Genomic DNA, 18288 nt, shown 5'->3' on the forward strand with positions numbered 1-18288 from the left:
GCGCTATTTGTTGAACGGAACAAAGCGGCTAGGCATTTGGTGCTATTTGGATTTTTATGCTCAAACTGAATTCAAACATCCCAAAAAGTGTCGTATTGAATTCGAACATCCCAAAAGTGTGCTAACTAAATTCAAGGATGTGATTTGAGACTTTAGATACAGTTTTGCTTCGTCCCTTCCCTTTTTGAGTCTCACAGATTAATTTGCCGTCATATTAGTAAACAAATATTGGACAAGTTTTAAGTTTTAAAGGTCAGAGTGTAAAACGGTTAAAGAATTGCAGGGATGGTGAAAGATAGTAACTAAAAACTTTTTTGCTCAGGTGATCGAGGATTTGACGATTTTATATATACACTACAATACAACAGATATATAAAGGGCAGGTACCCAGAAATTAAATTATGAAAAAAAAAAAAGAGATAAATTAAAGAGTGAAAAGAAATTGGAAGGGAAGCAGGAGGGAGTCAAAAAATGGAAGAGGGGAGAAAAAAAAGAAAAGGGTTTTGGCTTGGCTTCTGAAACCGGGTCCACTTTGGCCCTCTCCCTCCCTCTACGGCTCTATCAGTTTGCTAGGTTTGGGAAGTCGGTGAGAGGGTTCCCTCTGGTCTTCGGGCAGCCTGGCCAGAAGCTGATGATTTATCCAATCCACGAACGTTATATCTTTCATACACCTTTTCACGGTTTTCTGACCACCATGTCTCTGCCTGATGCTCACCAAATCTTCTCCGGCTGCAGAAGTCATATTAGAATTATTTCACGTCAATTTGTAACTCAAAATGAAAAAAAAATAATAATAATAAAAATGAAAAACCCAATAACCTACCTAAAGCGCACTCTTTTGAGATCTCTGGTTCCATCACGCAGGGCCACGAGGGTTATATACACACCAGGCTCATACTGTTCAATCCACTCAGCCTCAACTTGATGACTGCTGACAGACAATGCAGGACTCCTAGGCCTCGTCCCATTCTCGCTGTCTTGTAAAGGCATGGATTCCTTGCCTTCTGAAGACTCTGACACACAGCTGCTATTTGTAAGAACACCAACACTACCATTTGGCAGTCTAATAACTGGCTGATCATCTCTCCCACTGGCCCCAGTAGTTTCCCTGAGAAATTGCGAAAGGCCACCAGTTCCATTATTCGAAACAGAGTCAACTCCCGTAGGAAAGGCCAGGATAGAGCTGCTAACTGAATCAGATCTTGAATGGCCCTCTCCATTCATGTCTGAATAATGCACACCATTTGTTTCCAAGCCATTTGGTATATAGGCTGGCCTCATGTTCTCAGGATCATAAACCCCAGGTGGCAACCTCTCAGCCATATCCTTAAGCTGTGTTGATACAGGGGAATAATCAGTACAACATTGTAAGAATCTTTTATTTCCAATGGGAAAATTAAACAAAGAAAGAACCTAAATTGAGAATTTTGTGTTTAAAAGGATTGTGAAGTTTGATTCCAAATTTCAAGTTCTTCATAACCAATGGGTGAGACCCATAGCATATCTGCTACCACATGGCGGTCAAAGAAAAAGAAGATATAGCAAGCACTAAGAGATGATCAAGAATGATGTAGAAAATAAAACAAAATAAAGTAGTCCCAGTACCCAATGATTTATGAATTTGGACCACATAAACATACTAACCTGAGCAGTCAGTGACTTAATAACATCTTTTGCCGCTTTAGCTTTTGAAGATTCCTCTGCAGCGACAGCCATAGCTTCTTGAGCTTTCTTCGTTGATTTCTGAAGCTCTAATTCTTGGAACTCACATCTCTGTCTCATGCTCTCAACCTACATCACATTTATATCCAATGAGATTAAGGTAGTCCATTTGAAACTTTTAATGTTCACAAGCAAACCCCAAGTACGTACAAAGATTGAAAAACTTAAGATAATATACCTGAGCTCGCAACTTAAGCACCTCTTGATTCAGAAGTTCATTAGTCTTCTTCAAACTATCAGTTATACTTTTTGAAAAGGAAAGTCCTGATGTAGTAGGAACAGGTGTAGCAGATCGCGGTGGGCTGGGTCTCCTTGAGAAAGGAGACACGGACCTGGAGCTTACTCCAGATGGAGCAAGAATTGGTTTAGGAGTAGTTCGTCGCAGATCAGCAGCAGTAGTCAGCACAACATCTTTAAGCTGCAACAAAGAGGGTGCTTGAGAGGAGCGAACAAGGGAGAATGCATCAGCTTTCTTTCCCTGTTTTGCTGCTTTACAGTCTAACTGCTTAATCAAATCCACATTGGAAGGCATTGCTGACTTTGACAACTTAAGATCAGACTTGTCTAACCTGTCCTTGTTTTCACCTGAAAGGCGAGGCAGAGAATTCCTCCTGTTACTTGCTTCTGATACTTTGTTCAGTTTCGCAAAACAGCAATCACACACTCGATATGGTTTTCCAGGATTGGGAGCCAATGCTGCTCTTAATGCCTTTCTAGAACTGCAGGAATGGCAGTGCACAAGTCCACAATTATAGCAATTATGTCTCTTCCGAGTAAACCCAAAAGCCTGTCTACATGCTGAGCACTGCAACTGCTCAGCACTAGATACCCACTTATGAAGACAGATAGCTGCAGAATAATTTGAACCACAAGCAATATACTTTACATGTCTATCCTTCAAAGCCTCAACTAAAGCTGGTGTTTTCCGATCTTCAACATCTCCGTGGCCCAGCCTTCCATTAGCACCCTTACCCCATGTATATACTTCATTCCGGGATGTCAAGACTGCAACATGATAAGCACCGCAGGCAATTTCTTCAACAGATTCCCCAGCAAGCTTATCTTCAACCAAGCATGGTAATTTTCCATCAGCATTCGGATTCCCAAGTTGACCATATACAGTACTTCCCATTGTAAAAACATGACCAGATGTGGTCAGGCCAACAGTTAAACTATGGCCACACGCAACTTTGTGAAAATTATAATCAATTAATGCTGGCACACAAGTGGGTTTAAGTCGAGGTTCCTTGTCTCCATGTCCAAGACGGTTTTTGTCTCCATCACCCCAAGTAAACAACTTTCCTGATGAAACACTTGCACTAGACTGTGTAACAATAACCTCCACAACAGCTGCCGTATGCCACACCCCACAAGCGACGGCAATTGTCCTCAACCCAGAGAGGGATTCTACTTCTCTTGGATATGAAACATTTTTCCTGTCACCATGGCCTAAGACACCAAATGTTCCATCACCAAACGTAAAGAGCTGGCCTGTCGATGTTATCAAGGCTGTATGCCATGGACCACAAGTTACAGATGCAACTTGAAGTCCCTCAAGAGGTCCTGAGATTCTCTTGGGTATCCAGTGGCTGACATCGGTACCATGTCCAAGAAGCCCTGCATTATGTGTGCCATCTCCCCATGTATAAAGCTCCCCAGCCATCGTAACAGCACAGGTGTGAAACTCTCCACAGGTAACAAAATCAACACTAGTCATTGTCAAAGATTCAAGAAGATGAGGTTGAACAATATCCTTCCCGACACCATGGCCAAGTCTTCCTCCAGACTCTTCACCCCATGTAAAAACTTCTCCCTGTCTAGTCACTAAGGCAGCATGTCTGACCCCACAGGCTATATGATGTACATCCAAAACTACATTCGATTCCAATGGCCTGGGAAGAAGCACATCTGCTCTAGTGCCTAAGTAATTAACATTCTTATCAGCCCCAGCCTTAACAACATTATCACATATGACTTCACCCCATATGTACACATCACCTAAAGCATCACAATCATCCGGAGCAGAACCATGACTTGAAGTGCTGGGGGCACTAGAAACACTAACTCTAAAAACATCTGAACCGGATCCTTTTACTTGCATATTTGTGTTGTCTGATGCTACATGTGATCTTTCAGAATTTACAGAGATAGAACCCTCAGTCTGAAAACTCGTAGGAGAAGAAATAGGGTGGTTCAAACTGACAGAAACCTCTGGTGAGCTAATATCTCGTGTAAGACTCACAGAACTGTCGCTTGCACTATTTGATGTTAAGTCTCTGCTATCCTGGATTTAATTGACCATAAATATGCATATCAGACCCAGTACGTAACATATCTTACAACAAGAAAACAACAATAAAAATTATCCAGTTGAGTATTCTAACATTGATAAAATTCAGAGCACGAAGAGAAAAATCACCATTCACTAACACATTAACAAAATATGATATACTTCACCAGTTAGATAAAGATATTAAAACAAGTGATCAGCTGTACAAATACAAGCGTTATTCTCATAATCAAGTACCTGGGAAGATGATTATGGGCTGGAGAAAAACACAATAAGAAATCAACCACTAGAAGCCCCAGACGGGTAAAATTACCTCAAGGTAGAGACCTCCATCATTCCAACCATCAATTTTGGAGCGACCACCCTGGCCAGAGGATATTAATGCTTTGAGACCTGCAATCCACACCTCCGCCTCAACTTTGTCCTTGCAAATCTGAAAGCAACAAACATCATGTTTACAGTTAAACAGGTAATAGAAGAAGAAAACTAGGGAAGAACAAAGATAAAGTGATCATATATTTGTGAATAGAATTTGATCACCAACCAGATCAAGTGACCTCTTTCCGTTGTTGTATATAAGGGAAAAAGATAGATAATCCTTTTCAGGGCGAAGGTACCGTTGGAAAACAGCCTGATAGCATATCAAGAGAATTAGGATGGATGTTTTGGAAATTTAACACCTAAAACCATTAATTACATAATTTTGGATATGCTAAATAACAGGAAAATCAACTATTGAAGTAGAGAAATCTCACAGTTCTTTGTCCAGGAATAATTTTAGAGACAGAGGCTAACTTCAAACTTCTTTCTCCACCACTTGATATCCAGATCAAAGATGTTTCATCCTGTGATTATACAAGAAATAATAAGTCATAGAATAAAACCAGAACAGCATGGAAGGAAAAGGCTCACTAAGTACAACTACAACAAAAAGTAGCGCACTAAATAAACATTCATGAATGCAACCAATAAGAATAATCATAACTAGAAATCTTCTCAGTTATCACCAACTGGTGGTCTAAATTTTAGTCCAAACTTTCTATTAGTTGTTAAGATTGTGGAACCAAAGGATCAGAACTTATTGAAAAGCCAGTTGTTCTGATTTTCAAAGCTGGCGAGATGATTATGAACTTTATTGCTCCTAGCTTAATGAGAATTAATAAGTTTTCAGTCATAAATTTCCACACAAACCCTTCATTATTCAGCAAATTTTGGCATAAAACGTAAGCCTATCTCCAAATGGAAATTGTAGCATTAGCATCTCAAAGCAATCAAATTGAAGGCTTTAAGATACAAAACTTACATTAGAAAGTCTAAACGGATAAAACTTAGGCTTTCCCTTACGACCATATTTGAGAAGCTGAGCACCCTTCTTCAAAGCAATTAATGCCTGCAAAAACCAGCAGGATCGTTTACAAACCTTACGTTAACAAGAAATGGTCGCGGGTAATTTCTCTAGATCAAAAATGCACAGTGACATTCGATAGATATCATGAAGTATCACAAAGCATATCACGTGAACTTATCAAGATAGTTAATATACATAAATTAAAAACCAAACTTTGAGAAATATCTATTTGTAAGTTACTTCACAAAATTAGCTCCAAAAATAAAAATCATTATCATACTTGTAATGTAGAAATACGATAGACGCTTTAAATTTTATTCTATTATTAGAATACTCAAACTCATTATTAAACTTTATAATTTCGGTTTCTAATAAACGTAACAACAGTGTCGATGAAAAAAATTATTTTTAGTTTAAAAAAAGAGAGAGAGAAAAAACAGAATTTTGAAAAATAGAAGAAAAATGTCGAAGAAATGTCAAAAATGATGAGGAGACCTGCTCAATATCACGGTCGGCATTTCCGTAGCTAACAAGATCTGCCATTCCATGTGAGAGATTCACCAAAGCGCCACCTCCCTCTTCGATCCCTCACAAAACCACCGTTCATCATATACACAGCTAACGGCTCTTCTTTCTCCGCCGTGCGATTTCACCATCAACACTTCAACACCTCCTTCTTTCTTTTTCTCTCTGCTCCGCTGAAATACGCTAACTACTAGCTTTCACAGATCTAGAGGTCTTCAGTGAGCTGCGGTTTTACTCGCCGGCGGACGAGTTCTAGTCCAACGTAAGAGAACCGCAGGAACCGGAGAGAGAGAGAAAAAAAAAAACCGGAGGCAGAGTCTCTTCTCCTGTCTTGTGAGTTAAAAAATAAAAAATAAAAAGTACGGAGGGAGTCAAAGATGATAAAATAAAAGAAAATTAAAAAAACGAAAAGTAGGAGGAAATCGCCTGAGATTGACAAGAAATATGAATAGACATTTCCAAAGCAGCCATTATTATTTTAATTTAATATTACAAAAATTATTTCAGCATCAGCAGTTACTGCTGTTTCTACTTTTCTCTCTTTTTAATTTTCTGAGTTTTCTAAAAGGTTAAAGCCCCTGGCTGGATGCAAGGAAATAGCCTCTTTTTAAATTTTTCCAGTTCTTATTTTATGATAGTTTTTCCTTTTCTAAATTTCATAAATTTGAATTCTAATGAATCCTCATCAACTCTATTGTCGACGAAATTCAAACTGATTAAGTTGACATTGATGCACCATTATTGTGAGTATTATACTATGACAATAATAATATTTTTATTATACTTTCTAATTTAATTATTATTAAATTGTTATATGACTAAGATAGTATTATTAAAAAACATTTATCAAAACTAGCACATTAATAATAAATAATAAAATCGACAGACACTAAAAATATAAGAATCAATAACATATGATAAATCAAATCCAATATAGGCAATGTACATATGCTAACTGTGATTTTTTTCTTTTTTTTTTTCTTTTATGTTAATGTAACACTGTTGTTTTATGAAAGTAGTTTGTAAATATAATAACATCATCGAAATTTTTTATTAAGCCCTAAAATTATTTTTAGAATAGAAAAACGATCATTTAAGTATGTACCAAATGACCTTATTATTGGGGAAGAGCTCTGATTGCGCAATGTTGTGACTTGTACTTGTTCTTTTGGTCTGAAAAGTCTGTGAACGTAATGTTGTCGTTTAGAAGGAGGAGGCGCGTTAGAGGGTTATTTTTGTACTTGCGTCTGCTTTGAGGTGAACTGGTTATTGTTGATGAAATGACTAAAACGGCCCTCACAAGGGATGACGTGGCACGTAGAAGAACCGAGGGGAGTCTGAACCAAGTCTGGGCCGGGGTTGGGGTGGGTGAGCCGGGAAGCACGCGAGTCCGAAGATATGGTGCCGTTTAGTGCGCAGGGTTGAGTCTGGATTTTAGAGTCAACCAAGGAGAATGTAGTACGTTGGTGGAACAAGAGTCGCGTGGTCTCTATCTTTTGAGAGATGTGGTGATAAGACCATTACTTTCGAACTCATCCTTCTTAGCATAAAATCTAGGGATGGCTCGATTTGAAATGTTTTGGATCTTCTGTATCCGATTTGCATTTTTTATTTTCTTAATACCATTTTTTTTAATATATTTTGTTTAATGATATAGAAAACATGAGAAATTGATGATATCACCTGCCAAGTGGTTGTGTTATTTCTATCCATTGATACAACATAAAATTGGTTTTCCATCGCTACTAGGCATGTATATTATTAATCTTATGGGAACTGATTTAACTCTTACTGTTAATTAATGTGCGCCCACAAAACACTAATAAAATTTTAAAAAACAATAAAACAAATGTAGTATCGTGCGGGATAATATTCCACGCACCATTTAAAATAGTAAATAATTCTTATATAATGTTATATTAACATGACATTTGTTATTTATCACATTCACCTTATAGTGCGGCAATTTAGGGTGCGTTTGGGATTGAGATGCTATAGCTTTTAAGCTACAGCTGCTGTGAAAAAAAAAAGTTGTAATTATGAAACAAAAGTTAATAATATATAGTAAATATAAATTTCAAATAATAATTTTGATAAAATTATTAAAGATATAATAAATTTTATATTATACAAGTAAAAAAGCATATCAACGTAGCTTAAAAACTACAGCAGTTAGTGTTTACCAAACACTTTAGTGTTGTAGCTTTTAAGCTACAGCTGTCCAACCTTAATCCCAAACGCACCCTTAATCTCCATGCTAACAAGATCTAAAATTTTGAATATGATATAAGAAGAATTTTACATTCATAATCACCATGATGATATGGATCGAATAAACTTATTTTTAATTGTTTAATCTTTTTTTTATCCCATTATCAATGAGTGAATTTATAACACTCATCAAAGAGTGTCACAAATATACTACATCACTCAAAATATAGATTTTATATTTTACATTCACCAATATCATGGTTACTCATATTGAAATTAGTTTCACTTAATAGTTCGAAACGTCTTCAATGTTAAGCAAATGGTTATAGCTATTAGATCGCAATAGTTGTTACAAGGATTATAACTAAATGTTATATATACGAGTTAAAAAATATGAAATGGGTAGAAAAATAGTAACGTCGTGTGGTTGCCTCCAACTTCGCAATTGCCACTGAGGAATAGAGTTATCTCATCAAAGATTGTTTAACGGGGAGTATGTTCAATTGCCTACTTGGATAGTAATCAAGTACCTAACCGATTGGTTCCATTGAATTCACTGGCGACGTTTCTTAATTGTTTTTTTTTTTTTCAATTTTTCTTTTTAAATTGTTTTGTTGGTCAGTATGAAAGACGATGTTTTAAGTTCAATCGACGCTCCTTAAACTTGGTTGCGTGTCATAATTAAAACTTGCTAGTAAAGGGAACGCAACGCGCAGGCGCAAGAAGGCAGAAGCTAACAAAAAGTATCAAAGCCCGGGGACCTATGATTCGATTCCGGGTCAAATCAGTCCAGCACTTTTCAGTTAACACTTTTTAAGAAATCGTGCTACGGCGACGTTTCGTGACACTCTTTTTTTTTTTTAAATTTTCATAAATTAATTAAAAATAATAGAAAAAAGGAAGTGATGGTATTTACAACTGTAAAAAACCCGAGTCTGTGATCTTTCTTCGCTTTCGACTTTCGAGAGATGAGAACCCACCTTGAAATGACAAAATCACCCCTCAAAATCTGGAGAATTTTTATTGAAGTACGGGCCCCTTTGTATTTTGTTGATTCGGTAGGTGAATAACCACGTAGGTTGATGGTGCTCTATTAGTTGCATAGTTGTGGGACCCATGCCATCTTGATGCGCGGGTAATTTTTAAAAACCTCCCCTGAGGTTTGGGCTTGTTGCAAGTAGATGGCGAAAATTGATTTATTTGTAAAAAACTCCCTACCGTCAGTTAAGTTTAACATTGACCGTTAGTTGACCGTGCAAAGACAATATTACCCTTAACAATAGTTTATAAACAAAAATAACTAAAAAAAAATCAAAATTATTAGCTATTTTACACTTTTTAAATTATTGATATTTTCTTAAAGTTTCTATAAAAAAATTAAAAATTAAAAATTAAAAAATCCTCTTTAAATTATTGATATTTCCTTAAAATTCCTACAAGAAAGATAAAATTAAAAATTTAAAAATAAAATAGTCATAATCTTTAACTATGATATTATAAATTTTTAGAATTGACAAGGATAAAATTATCAAAAAATAGGGTTTGTGCTTTTTGCACCAATAATTTTGGTTTTTTTTTAGTTATTTTCGTTTATAAACTATTGTTAAGGGTAATATTGTCTTTGCACGGTCAACTAACGGTCAATGTTAAACTTAACTGACGGTAGGAGATTTTTTACAAATAAATCAATTCTCGCCATCTACTTGCAACAAGCCAAAACCTCAGGGGAGGTTTTTAAAAATTACCCCTTGATGCGCAGGTTGTGCCATGGAGTTGGAGTTGGAGTTGGACGGTGATCGAGGATTATTCAATGTTCAGTGGCCGAACCATCTCAGCCGCCCATTCACTAGACTTCCAAAATATCCAACATTTTCCGCTTTGACTTCTGTATAAATTTGGCATTTTAATAACAAGGAAAAAATAGAAAAACGAAGAGGATGCCCCTTCAGTATTTAGAGTAGGGATTGCAAAATAATCCGGATTCGGACGAATCCAGATAATTCGGGCCGGGTTGAACCCGTATTAGAATATAAAAAAATTCGGATCCGGAATAAATTTTAATAACCTTGATATATTCGGGTCTAGATCCGAATTTAGGTTAACCTGGACATCGGGAACCCGGACCCGGATATCTAATTTTAATATTATTTTTTAATTAATTTTATTTATTAGTCTAGATGTGTTATTGTTTAGAAATGTATTAATTTTTTATTTTTAGAATTTTAAAAATTAATATTGATTCATTGATCCAGGTTCAAAACCCTGAATCCGAAAACCCGAATTTTTCCGGGTTGAACCCGGACCCGGACCTGGATTTTGCCATCCCTAATTTAGAGTCATCACATGTTCGTAAAGGTCAAATTAAGTGTTTACTTATTTGAAATACAAAATAGAAAAAAAAATGGAAAATCATAGTACATACGGGTGCTTATTAAGTTACATAATCATGTAACTTACATCAATCCAACACTTGCTACAACTAACATAAAAACATAAATAACAAAAATCAAATGTGTATTAGTGGTAGTAAATGTTGTGTTGATATAAGTTACATGATTATGTAACTTAACGACTACCATATAAAAAAGCAAAGCAAAATCTAACGTGTTTGGTTTGGGCATTAAATGTGTTCGTTCATTTCTATTTTTTGATTTCTACAATTTCTTAACATATATCCTAAGAAAACTAGTTAAACAATCGACGTTATAACCAGAACAAAGTTGTGACAAAATAATATCAATTTTTCTTAATATACTAAATAGTCGCATTTATTTCATATTTTAACGGTTTAATTTATTGGGGAAGAAATGACTTAACTCAAACATAACTTTAAAATAGTTGTGATTTTAGGTACAGGTGTACTAATTTTGAATAACTTAAAATTGGGATTAATTTTGGATATTATTGCTAAAAAATAATTATTTTAAACTTTCCATAATTATTGATTTTTAAGGATTAATGTTATAAATATCCGAATTGCCAATCAAAGCAGGTCCTATTGTATCTAAGTTTATTATCGAGTTTGATTTCCTGAAGATGCAACTAATTCGTTCCTAACATTTATTTAAAAAAAAAAAAAAAACTAGTTGTGCACTAGGTGGTTGTGTCGTAACCACTTGATCCTGAAGCAAAGCCGTAAATTATGATGAAAAATGTATTCTTACTCCAACCCCACATTACAACATTTTTAATTACACTGAAGACATTTCATCAAATATAGTTACGAGTTTCAATAGAATATTTGATTAATAATATAAAAAAAAAGATTTAGTTTCGTATTGTATTGATAATATAAAAGGAAAATTTGTAAGCATATAAAACATTATATTTTATATCATACAATAACGTTGAACATTGATAATACTTGATTCGTCCGTCACAAACAATCAAACATCAAATAGTGAGATATATACAAACTCACTACATGTGCGGTACTACTCTTTCATTTACATTTATAGTTAAAAAGAGATTTTAGTGAGATCATAATTTGTTATGTAAATATATGGAAAAGTGATGATGTGTTTGAAGAAAATCTTGACACTTTTCGTCAACAGAAGTTAGGCTTCAATTATAAATTAATGAGAAAATAAAGAAGCGAAGTGAGTGATTGTGGAAGCCAATGATCAAATTATCATAATAAAAACACTATAATCACCTTGAAAGCCGACTTATTGAACTTGCTGGATAACTGCGGTATCAAATGGAGCATGAATGATGAGAGAGTTGCTTCTATTTACATTATTTATTACTTCCAAGGGACAAGAAGCCAAATCTTTAAGGCTAGGGCCGCTTTGATTTGACTCAATTACACCGTCTACTTAGCCCTGTCGGCTTGTTCATTTGCATGTGGGTCACGCTTCCATGTTAAGGTTGAATTGTTGGGACTTGGGGTTTTGGGTTATTTATTGATGCCTCTTCCCTTTCGTGAATTGCTTGGATTAAGTTTAGCTTCCAAAGTAAGTTGAAAGACTTTACTTGAAACTTTAACATTAGTACTAAAGTGACGGACTCAACCTCCCTCAATTAAATATAATTGTGTGGAGATTACTTACAACGTTTTTTTCTCTTGCGAAATGCGAGTGAAGTAGAAACATCCCTCCCCCATGAGGGATATTTAGCTGAGTATGTGCTTCATAGACTAAAAGTGTAATAATGTAGTCTCATGTATATATATATGATTGTAAATATCAGTGTAATGACATGCTGTCATAGCAGTTATAAATATCTCTGTGTAATACAGTAACCTGATGCTTAATCAGTTAAAAAAAAAAGTACTAAATTGATGGACCCCAACCCTAGTAGGCCTTCCATAATTACTCCAAGTGTTTGTTATTAATTTATTTTGTCTAATCTCAAATTTAATGTATACAATTATGTTGTCCATTTCAACTTTGCTTGCAATTTCATGATAAGAAGCCATTATCACAACCTTTCTTCGGTAGTTTTACTGACTCATTCAATTTTTTTTTTCTTGTTTTGGAAACTAGTGGCTTATTAATGAGCTCATAAAATTTAGAGTAACGATATAGCCACAAACTCTTATATAAATTTATTTTATATAAACTGATGTAACATGATAAAATTTATTGAATTAAATATTACTTGGTCCACATAATTTATTTATATTATTTTATATTTTCATTCAACTAATGAATTAATGCCACATCAGTTTGTACAAAAGTTTGTAGCTGTATTATCACTCTAAAATTTGATACAATGCTATATAATATTACTCGCGTACCACGCACCTTTGGATTTAACTTTTGTCATTTGAAGGATTAAGCTATAAGAGAGTGCTTAGTTCATACCATTCCTTTGAATTAATCAATTTTATAAGAGAAAAGTGGGGGCATTAGGCATTGGGATTAACCCATTGGTGGGCCACCGATTCAAGCCCGTGAGTCTCTTTCACATTTTCACCAAGGATGGGAAAAAATATAAAAAAAAAAAAAGGAAAGTGAGATTGGAGTAATTTCTTTCTAATTTTATTAATAGGAGCAAATTTATGAGGCAGTCTCGGTAGATTTATGGATTATATTATAAATGTATATATTCTAGAGTTTTAATAGACCTTAGATTACAATACATACATACAGGTATATTGTGATTTGTGAGATGAATAAAAGTCTTTGGGTCAGATAGATAGTTGAAAAAGGAGTTGAGGTGAGCTTTCAAGAGATCCATGTACTACGAATTCTTATGTGGTTCAAAAAATCAAAGGTCCACTTCTGCAATTTTATCTACATATAGTCTTAATAAGTTGTAACATTATATAGTGTGAGCTTGTGAAAAATAATACTATTAGTCACGATCTTGTTACAGTAGCACATTTGATACATTATTTCAAAACCCAGACAAAATCTCAAAGCAACCAATTTCCTTTTCACTTTTCTTTTGCTTTTCTTCATTTCATGTCATCTTTGACGCATATAGAAAAGAGCATGTACACAGCTCAAACTTGTTGGGAGCACAAAATGATGGCAAAAATTATGTTCGAGTTAGTGGGAGAAAAGGGTTACCCCCGATGTTAAAGCACTTTGGCCCCAAAATTTGTCATGTTCATTTCATTCCTGACAAACATATCTTTTAAGTTCAGTAGTTCACCATAATTGAAGTGGAGGGTGATTTTTGTGCACTTTATTGAACTTGAGTTTTAGCAAGTACAGTTTTGGTGATGTTTGTGGTCACTGTTGAAGAATTTTGAAAGAGACAGACTTGGAAACCCCAATTATTTTGGGGTGGGTTAATCATTTTGGGCCATGCCACAACACAACTATCAAGTAGATTCCAATAGAATATTGATTGTTAAATTATAAGTGGGTTGTATTTTAATATTTATATTAAGTGTTCCTATTCAATAAAATATTAAATATGCATTGTTGGAGTCGGAGAATGTTTTTTTTCGCGTTCAATATGATTTTTAATGAGATTAAATATAACTTCGAGTCTTTCATCGCATCTATTCTTTTTAATTTATTTGAATAAGGAATCATTTACTGTAGCTAAGCTGCCCATAATCTCCTTTTTTTTTTTTTTGTAACTCTACCACTACATATGTGTACATTGATTATAAAAAAAAAGGTTAATTACTAGAATCATAAAAAAAAAAAAAGAATTTAATAATTTATTTGATGGATGCATTACTCTCGTCTGATTTTTTATCATCACGTGTTGGTAATCGATTTGAAAGGGCGAGCAAGGGTGGAAGAGATCTTGGGTTAAATGTAGAAGCCCAAAGATAGAGAGTTGGGGGAAGCCAAGCCCAAAAATAAAATAAAATCCTGGACTTCTTTTTTGCACGAGATAACTGGAGACCACGACACCACGTGCTCCATAGAGTGTGACAACTTGATGACGAAGCATTAGACTGTTAACACACGACAAAATAAAAAGGAGGAAAAAAAAAAAAAAGTGGTGTGAATTGCGAAAAATAATAGAGAGCAGAGGAAGAGCCCTAGGGTTTTAGCAAATCCCAATAATCAACGCCAAGGCATGTTAATCGGCGATTTTTAATTTATCGATAATATTATGCTTTTGTAATAATTAGCTGTTTAATCTTAAATCTCAATTTCTTAATATACAGAGATAATAATCATGGCGGACGGTTACTGGAATCGTCAACAGGCTTCTCTGCTCCCTTCTGGTGGCATGCTTAAACGACCCCGGTCCGATTACGGTACGCTCTTTTACACTTTCTTTTTTGTTTTAAAATTCCAATTATATGATTCCTTTTGGTGAGCTTGTTTATTTAACTAGTTAACCATGGATCGCCATGGTGTTATTACATAGGATTTTATTGTTTTATTTCCATGGCATGAGAAAATTCTCTAATTTATGTTCCGATTTGGGAGCTAAAGTTGCAATTTTATGTAAATTTATACAGATAAGGGTTATGACATTAGCATTTTGGTAGAATTTGGAGCACTGACTCTGTGTGAAGAGATGCAGGGTAAAAGAATTTGTCAACTTCAATACTGATAACATAATCTTTGTAGTTTGTATGTGTGCGTTTGGGGCAGCGCATCCTATATTCTAGGAGAATATATCTATTTTGTGATTTATATTCAGATATAGCAGGAGAGAATGACTGTATGAGTGTGTGTATTCTATTTTGTGATTTATATCTCGAAAAGAAATAAAGAAGTGGACATGAATAATGGGTTTGAATTCAATTCAAAACTGAGCCATCGAAGGGTGTGAATGTGCTAAGTGACAGATAAATTTGTTCAGAATTATTTACAACTTTTGTTTTAAGTTTCAAAATTAGAAGATTTATCTATCCTTTTTTTGGACTAATGAGAGATTCATGTCCCTTGCCAACTTTGTAATTATTTGACACTGAAAGTCATTCTTCTGCATGGATCATGTATTCTTGGATCTTCCTGTAGAATTGGATTCATTCAGTGTTCTCCATTTTACGATGGAGTCCATGTTCATCGGTCTTACTTTAACAGAAATCACTAAGCAAGTAGAGAGTTGACAGTAGGTCAACTGCATCTATGCATGCTTATTCACACATTCCTTTTGGAGAAGGAATTTCACTGACATCTTTGATTTTTAATACTGAAGATCTTCCCCCTTCTGAAGTGCTGTCACGTCATGATATGCATAATTATTTATCTCAAGATGATGATCTTGGTGAGCTGCAGCCTCTAAAGGATACAAGTACCATTGGATCAGCATATGATCGCTATCTCCAAAGCGCGGTACTCACTTGAACCTTGTCCTTGCATGTTCTCTGCCATGCATACACATGTTCGTTTGCTAAAATAATCATCCTAATTGATTTTGAAGCAATATTCTTCTTTTACTTCTGGAGAAGCCAGTGCATTTTCTGGAGATAGGTTGCGAAGGGCTGTTCCTGGTGGAGTGACTCGTCTGCCTGTTTCTGACCCTAGTGTGACAGGTCGTCATGGGGCCACTGGTCCAGATCTGGTGCAAAATCTTCGCAGCAGCAGTATTGATGATCAGCTTCCATTTGATGCTGCAGCTAGGCCAGGCCATGAAACATTACCTCTTCCTCCTGATGCTTCGAGCACTCTGTATGTTGAGGGACTTCCTGCAGACAGCACGAAGAGGGAAGTAGCTCGTATCCTTTTCTATGGCGTGGCACTGAAAAGCCGAAATGATATATTTTTGTCTCAACTCATTATCTTGCACACAAAAAAATCTTCTTGTCAGTTGTTTGTATTCCTTTACTTCCCTTTTAGATATATTTCGACCTTTTGTTGGATATAAAGAAGTCAGACTTGTGATCAAAGAATCCAAACTGGTAAGTAGACGACCACTAACACACATTTTTTCCCCTACCTTTACTGACTGGTTTGTTATTACGTCACCTGAACTGATTACTGCAAGTGTGACTGGTTTCTTCAAGCTAAACCTCTGATACATTGGTAAATGCAGCGTGGTGGAGATCGCCTTATCCTTTGTTTTGTTGATTTTGAAAATCCGGCCTGTGCAGCTACTGCTTTGAGTGCCTTGCAAGGTAATTGGGTATATGGTGATGGACAATGATATCTCAAATTGCTGGATTGTATTCTTTATCTGAAATTAGATGCATATTCTTGGTCTCCTGAAAAACTTGGAGTTGCTAATTTCCTTGTTGGTTTCATCAGGTTATAGAATGGATGAAGATGATCCTGATTCTAAATTCTTGCGACTGCAATTTTCTCGGAATCCAGGTCCAAGGTCTGTTTTTGGAGCCAGAGGCAGGAGGTGAATGACTTCAGGCTGGGGACAACTAGGTTTAACAGTAATCCAATTTTTGGGTACACATTTCTTGTATATTTTGAGTTATATAAAATTGTATTGGTAATTTGCAATTTTAGTTGCTCGACCCTGGCCCCTTCCCTATTATGATGCCTTGTGATCCACAGAGTATGTGGGTGGTGAGATGAAGAAGAATCATAATCGACTGTGCAGTCAAACCTAAGAAATCATTGGATGGATCACTGAGATTAAACATAATTCGTCAGTCTGTACTAAGCATTGTTGTACGATAATTTCTAGATGTAATGAAAATTTTGACTTTGGAGTTTGACATGTGGCATAGCATTTTCAGATTATGAGTTCGGGATTTTTGAATGATTGTTCTCATCTCGCGCCATCTTAGTGTGTGATTATCATTTGGGATGGAATCCCTGACTTTGAAGTATAACCGCGTGGGTGAGCGATAAACATTAGTTGTCAAAGTGAAAGTGAGTGTCGTACAATTAAGCACAAAGTGCAGTAATTTATTCGTGTGTTTGGGCGTGGCTGGGACCGTTGTATAGAATAATATGAGGTAAGTGCCCACCGATGTAATGAAATTTATATGGAAGTTTTCGTTCGTGATCCATGCTAAATCTAACCTCATATCAGCTGTGACAACATTGATGTCTGCACAAATAATATAAAAAGTAGTACGGTGTAATTTGAAGACCAAGCAATTTAAAAATAATAATAATACTCATAACTATAGGATTAAAAAAAGTCCATTACCGAGATAAGAATCTTTTTTTTTTTCTGACTTTTATACTATATTTTTTATTTTTTTCAATGTATATATATCATTTTTTTTAAAAAAAAAAAAGTATGTGCATATATCATTATTTTAGTTGCAATATAAACTTTTGTGTCTCCATCGATATCCTAGCAAATAACACTTTGCATCACATCAAAGCTTTTATTCTTTTACGCGGCATCTTCAAAAGCATATTCCCAACAAGGCTTTAATCATTAAATCCCATGTTACGAAGGGTCAAAAATTGGATAATATCGTAAAGACAACTAATTAAACATTTAATAAAATTTATTTTTAAAAATATTGGGAGTTTTAAAAATAATCATATGTATTTAGTAAATTTTAATATTAAACTACTGTAAAAATATAAATAATTTAATTAGATATAATATTAAATAAAATTTATTTATACGTTTGTAAATATGTATATAAAATATTTTTGTATTGATAAATACAATAATTGACTTCTAAAATAAATATTTTTTATTTTATTTTATTTATTATCTCAATATAATTAATAATAATAATAATAATAATCTCTTTAAAGTTTTTTATTTTCTAATTAATAAGGATAATTTAAATTTTCATAATATATACTAGGATATATATAGAATTATATTAAATATAAAATTAATTTTTAAAATCAAATTTTGAAAAGTTATTCTTTTTTGCTTTTTAAAATATGTT

The 18288-nt window shown here is 34.7% G+C and overlaps 2 protein-coding genes across 3 annotated transcripts; one reads left to right on the forward strand and one right to left on the reverse strand.

Annotated features, from left to right (window-relative positions):
• Positions 1–289: 289 nt before the first annotated feature.
• LOC102627137 (PH, RCC1 and FYVE domains-containing protein 1-like) lies at positions 290–6364 on the reverse strand. The gene is made up of 9 exons (XM_006472892.4): positions 5856–6364; positions 5316–5402; positions 4768–4857; positions 4557–4643; positions 4326–4445; positions 1901–4006; positions 1645–1791; positions 824–1332; positions 290–729 (listed from the first exon to the last, which is right to left on the reverse strand). The coding sequence occupies exons 1-9, from the start codon at positions 5901–5903 to the stop codon at positions 570–572; spliced, it is 3354 nt and encodes a 1117-aa protein (XP_006472955.2). The 5' UTR covers positions 5904–6364; the 3' UTR covers positions 290–569.
• An 8063-nt stretch (positions 6365–14427) lies between these two features.
• LOC102627431 (RNA-binding protein 2) lies at positions 14428–17139 on the forward strand. Of its 2 annotated transcripts, XM_025096015.2 has the most exons (8): positions 14428–14586; positions 14680–14772; positions 15666–15802; positions 15891–16185; positions 16307–16368; positions 16503–16584; positions 16715–16867; positions 16976–17139. In XM_025096015.2, exons 2-7 carry the CDS (start codon positions 14691–14693, stop codon positions 16816–16818), a joined length of 762 nt encoding a protein of 253 aa, XP_024951783.2. In that variant the 5' UTR covers positions 14428–14586; positions 14680–14690; the 3' UTR covers positions 16819–16867; positions 16976–17139. The 2 variants fall into 2 exon arrangements, with proteins under 2 accessions (XP_024951783.2, XP_006472956.2); XM_006472893.4 differs by having other exon boundaries at positions 16715–17139.
• Positions 17140–18288: the final 1149 nt, after the last annotated feature.

This window comes from Citrus sinensis, chromosome 5 (genome assembly GCF_022201045.2).
Source record: "Citrus sinensis cultivar Valencia sweet orange chromosome 5, DVS_A1.0, whole genome shotgun sequence".
Taxonomy (NCBI): Eukaryota; Viridiplantae; Streptophyta; class Magnoliopsida; order Sapindales; family Rutaceae; genus Citrus; species Citrus sinensis.

Excerpts from the sequence above, each read along its gene's own strand:
- LOC102627137 (XM_006472892.4), bottom strand. The coding sequence starts at position 5,903 with ATGGCAGATCTTGTTAGCTACGGAAATGCCGACCGTGATATTGAGCAG. Across the intron at positions 4,446-4,556 it reads GAAAGAGGTCACTTGATCTG|ATTTGCAAGGACAAAGTTGA; the intron begins GTTGGTGATCAA and ends TGTTGCTTTCAG. Across the intron at positions 1,792-1,900 it reads TGCTTAAGTTGCGAGCTCAG|GTTGAGAGCATGAGACAGAG; the intron begins GTATATTATCTT and ends AATGTGATGTAG.
- LOC102627431 (XM_006472893.4), top strand. The coding sequence starts at position 14,691 with ATGGCGGACGGTTACTGGAATCGTCAACAGGCTTCTCTGCTCCCTTCT. Across the intron at positions 16,186-16,306 it reads CACGAAGAGGGAAGTAGCTC|ATATATTTCGACCTTTTGTT; the intron begins GTATCCTTTTCT and ends CTTCCCTTTTAG. Across the intron at positions 16,585-16,714 it reads TGCTTTGAGTGCCTTGCAAG|GTTATAGAATGGATGAAGAT; the intron begins GTAATTGGGTAT and ends TGGTTTCATCAG.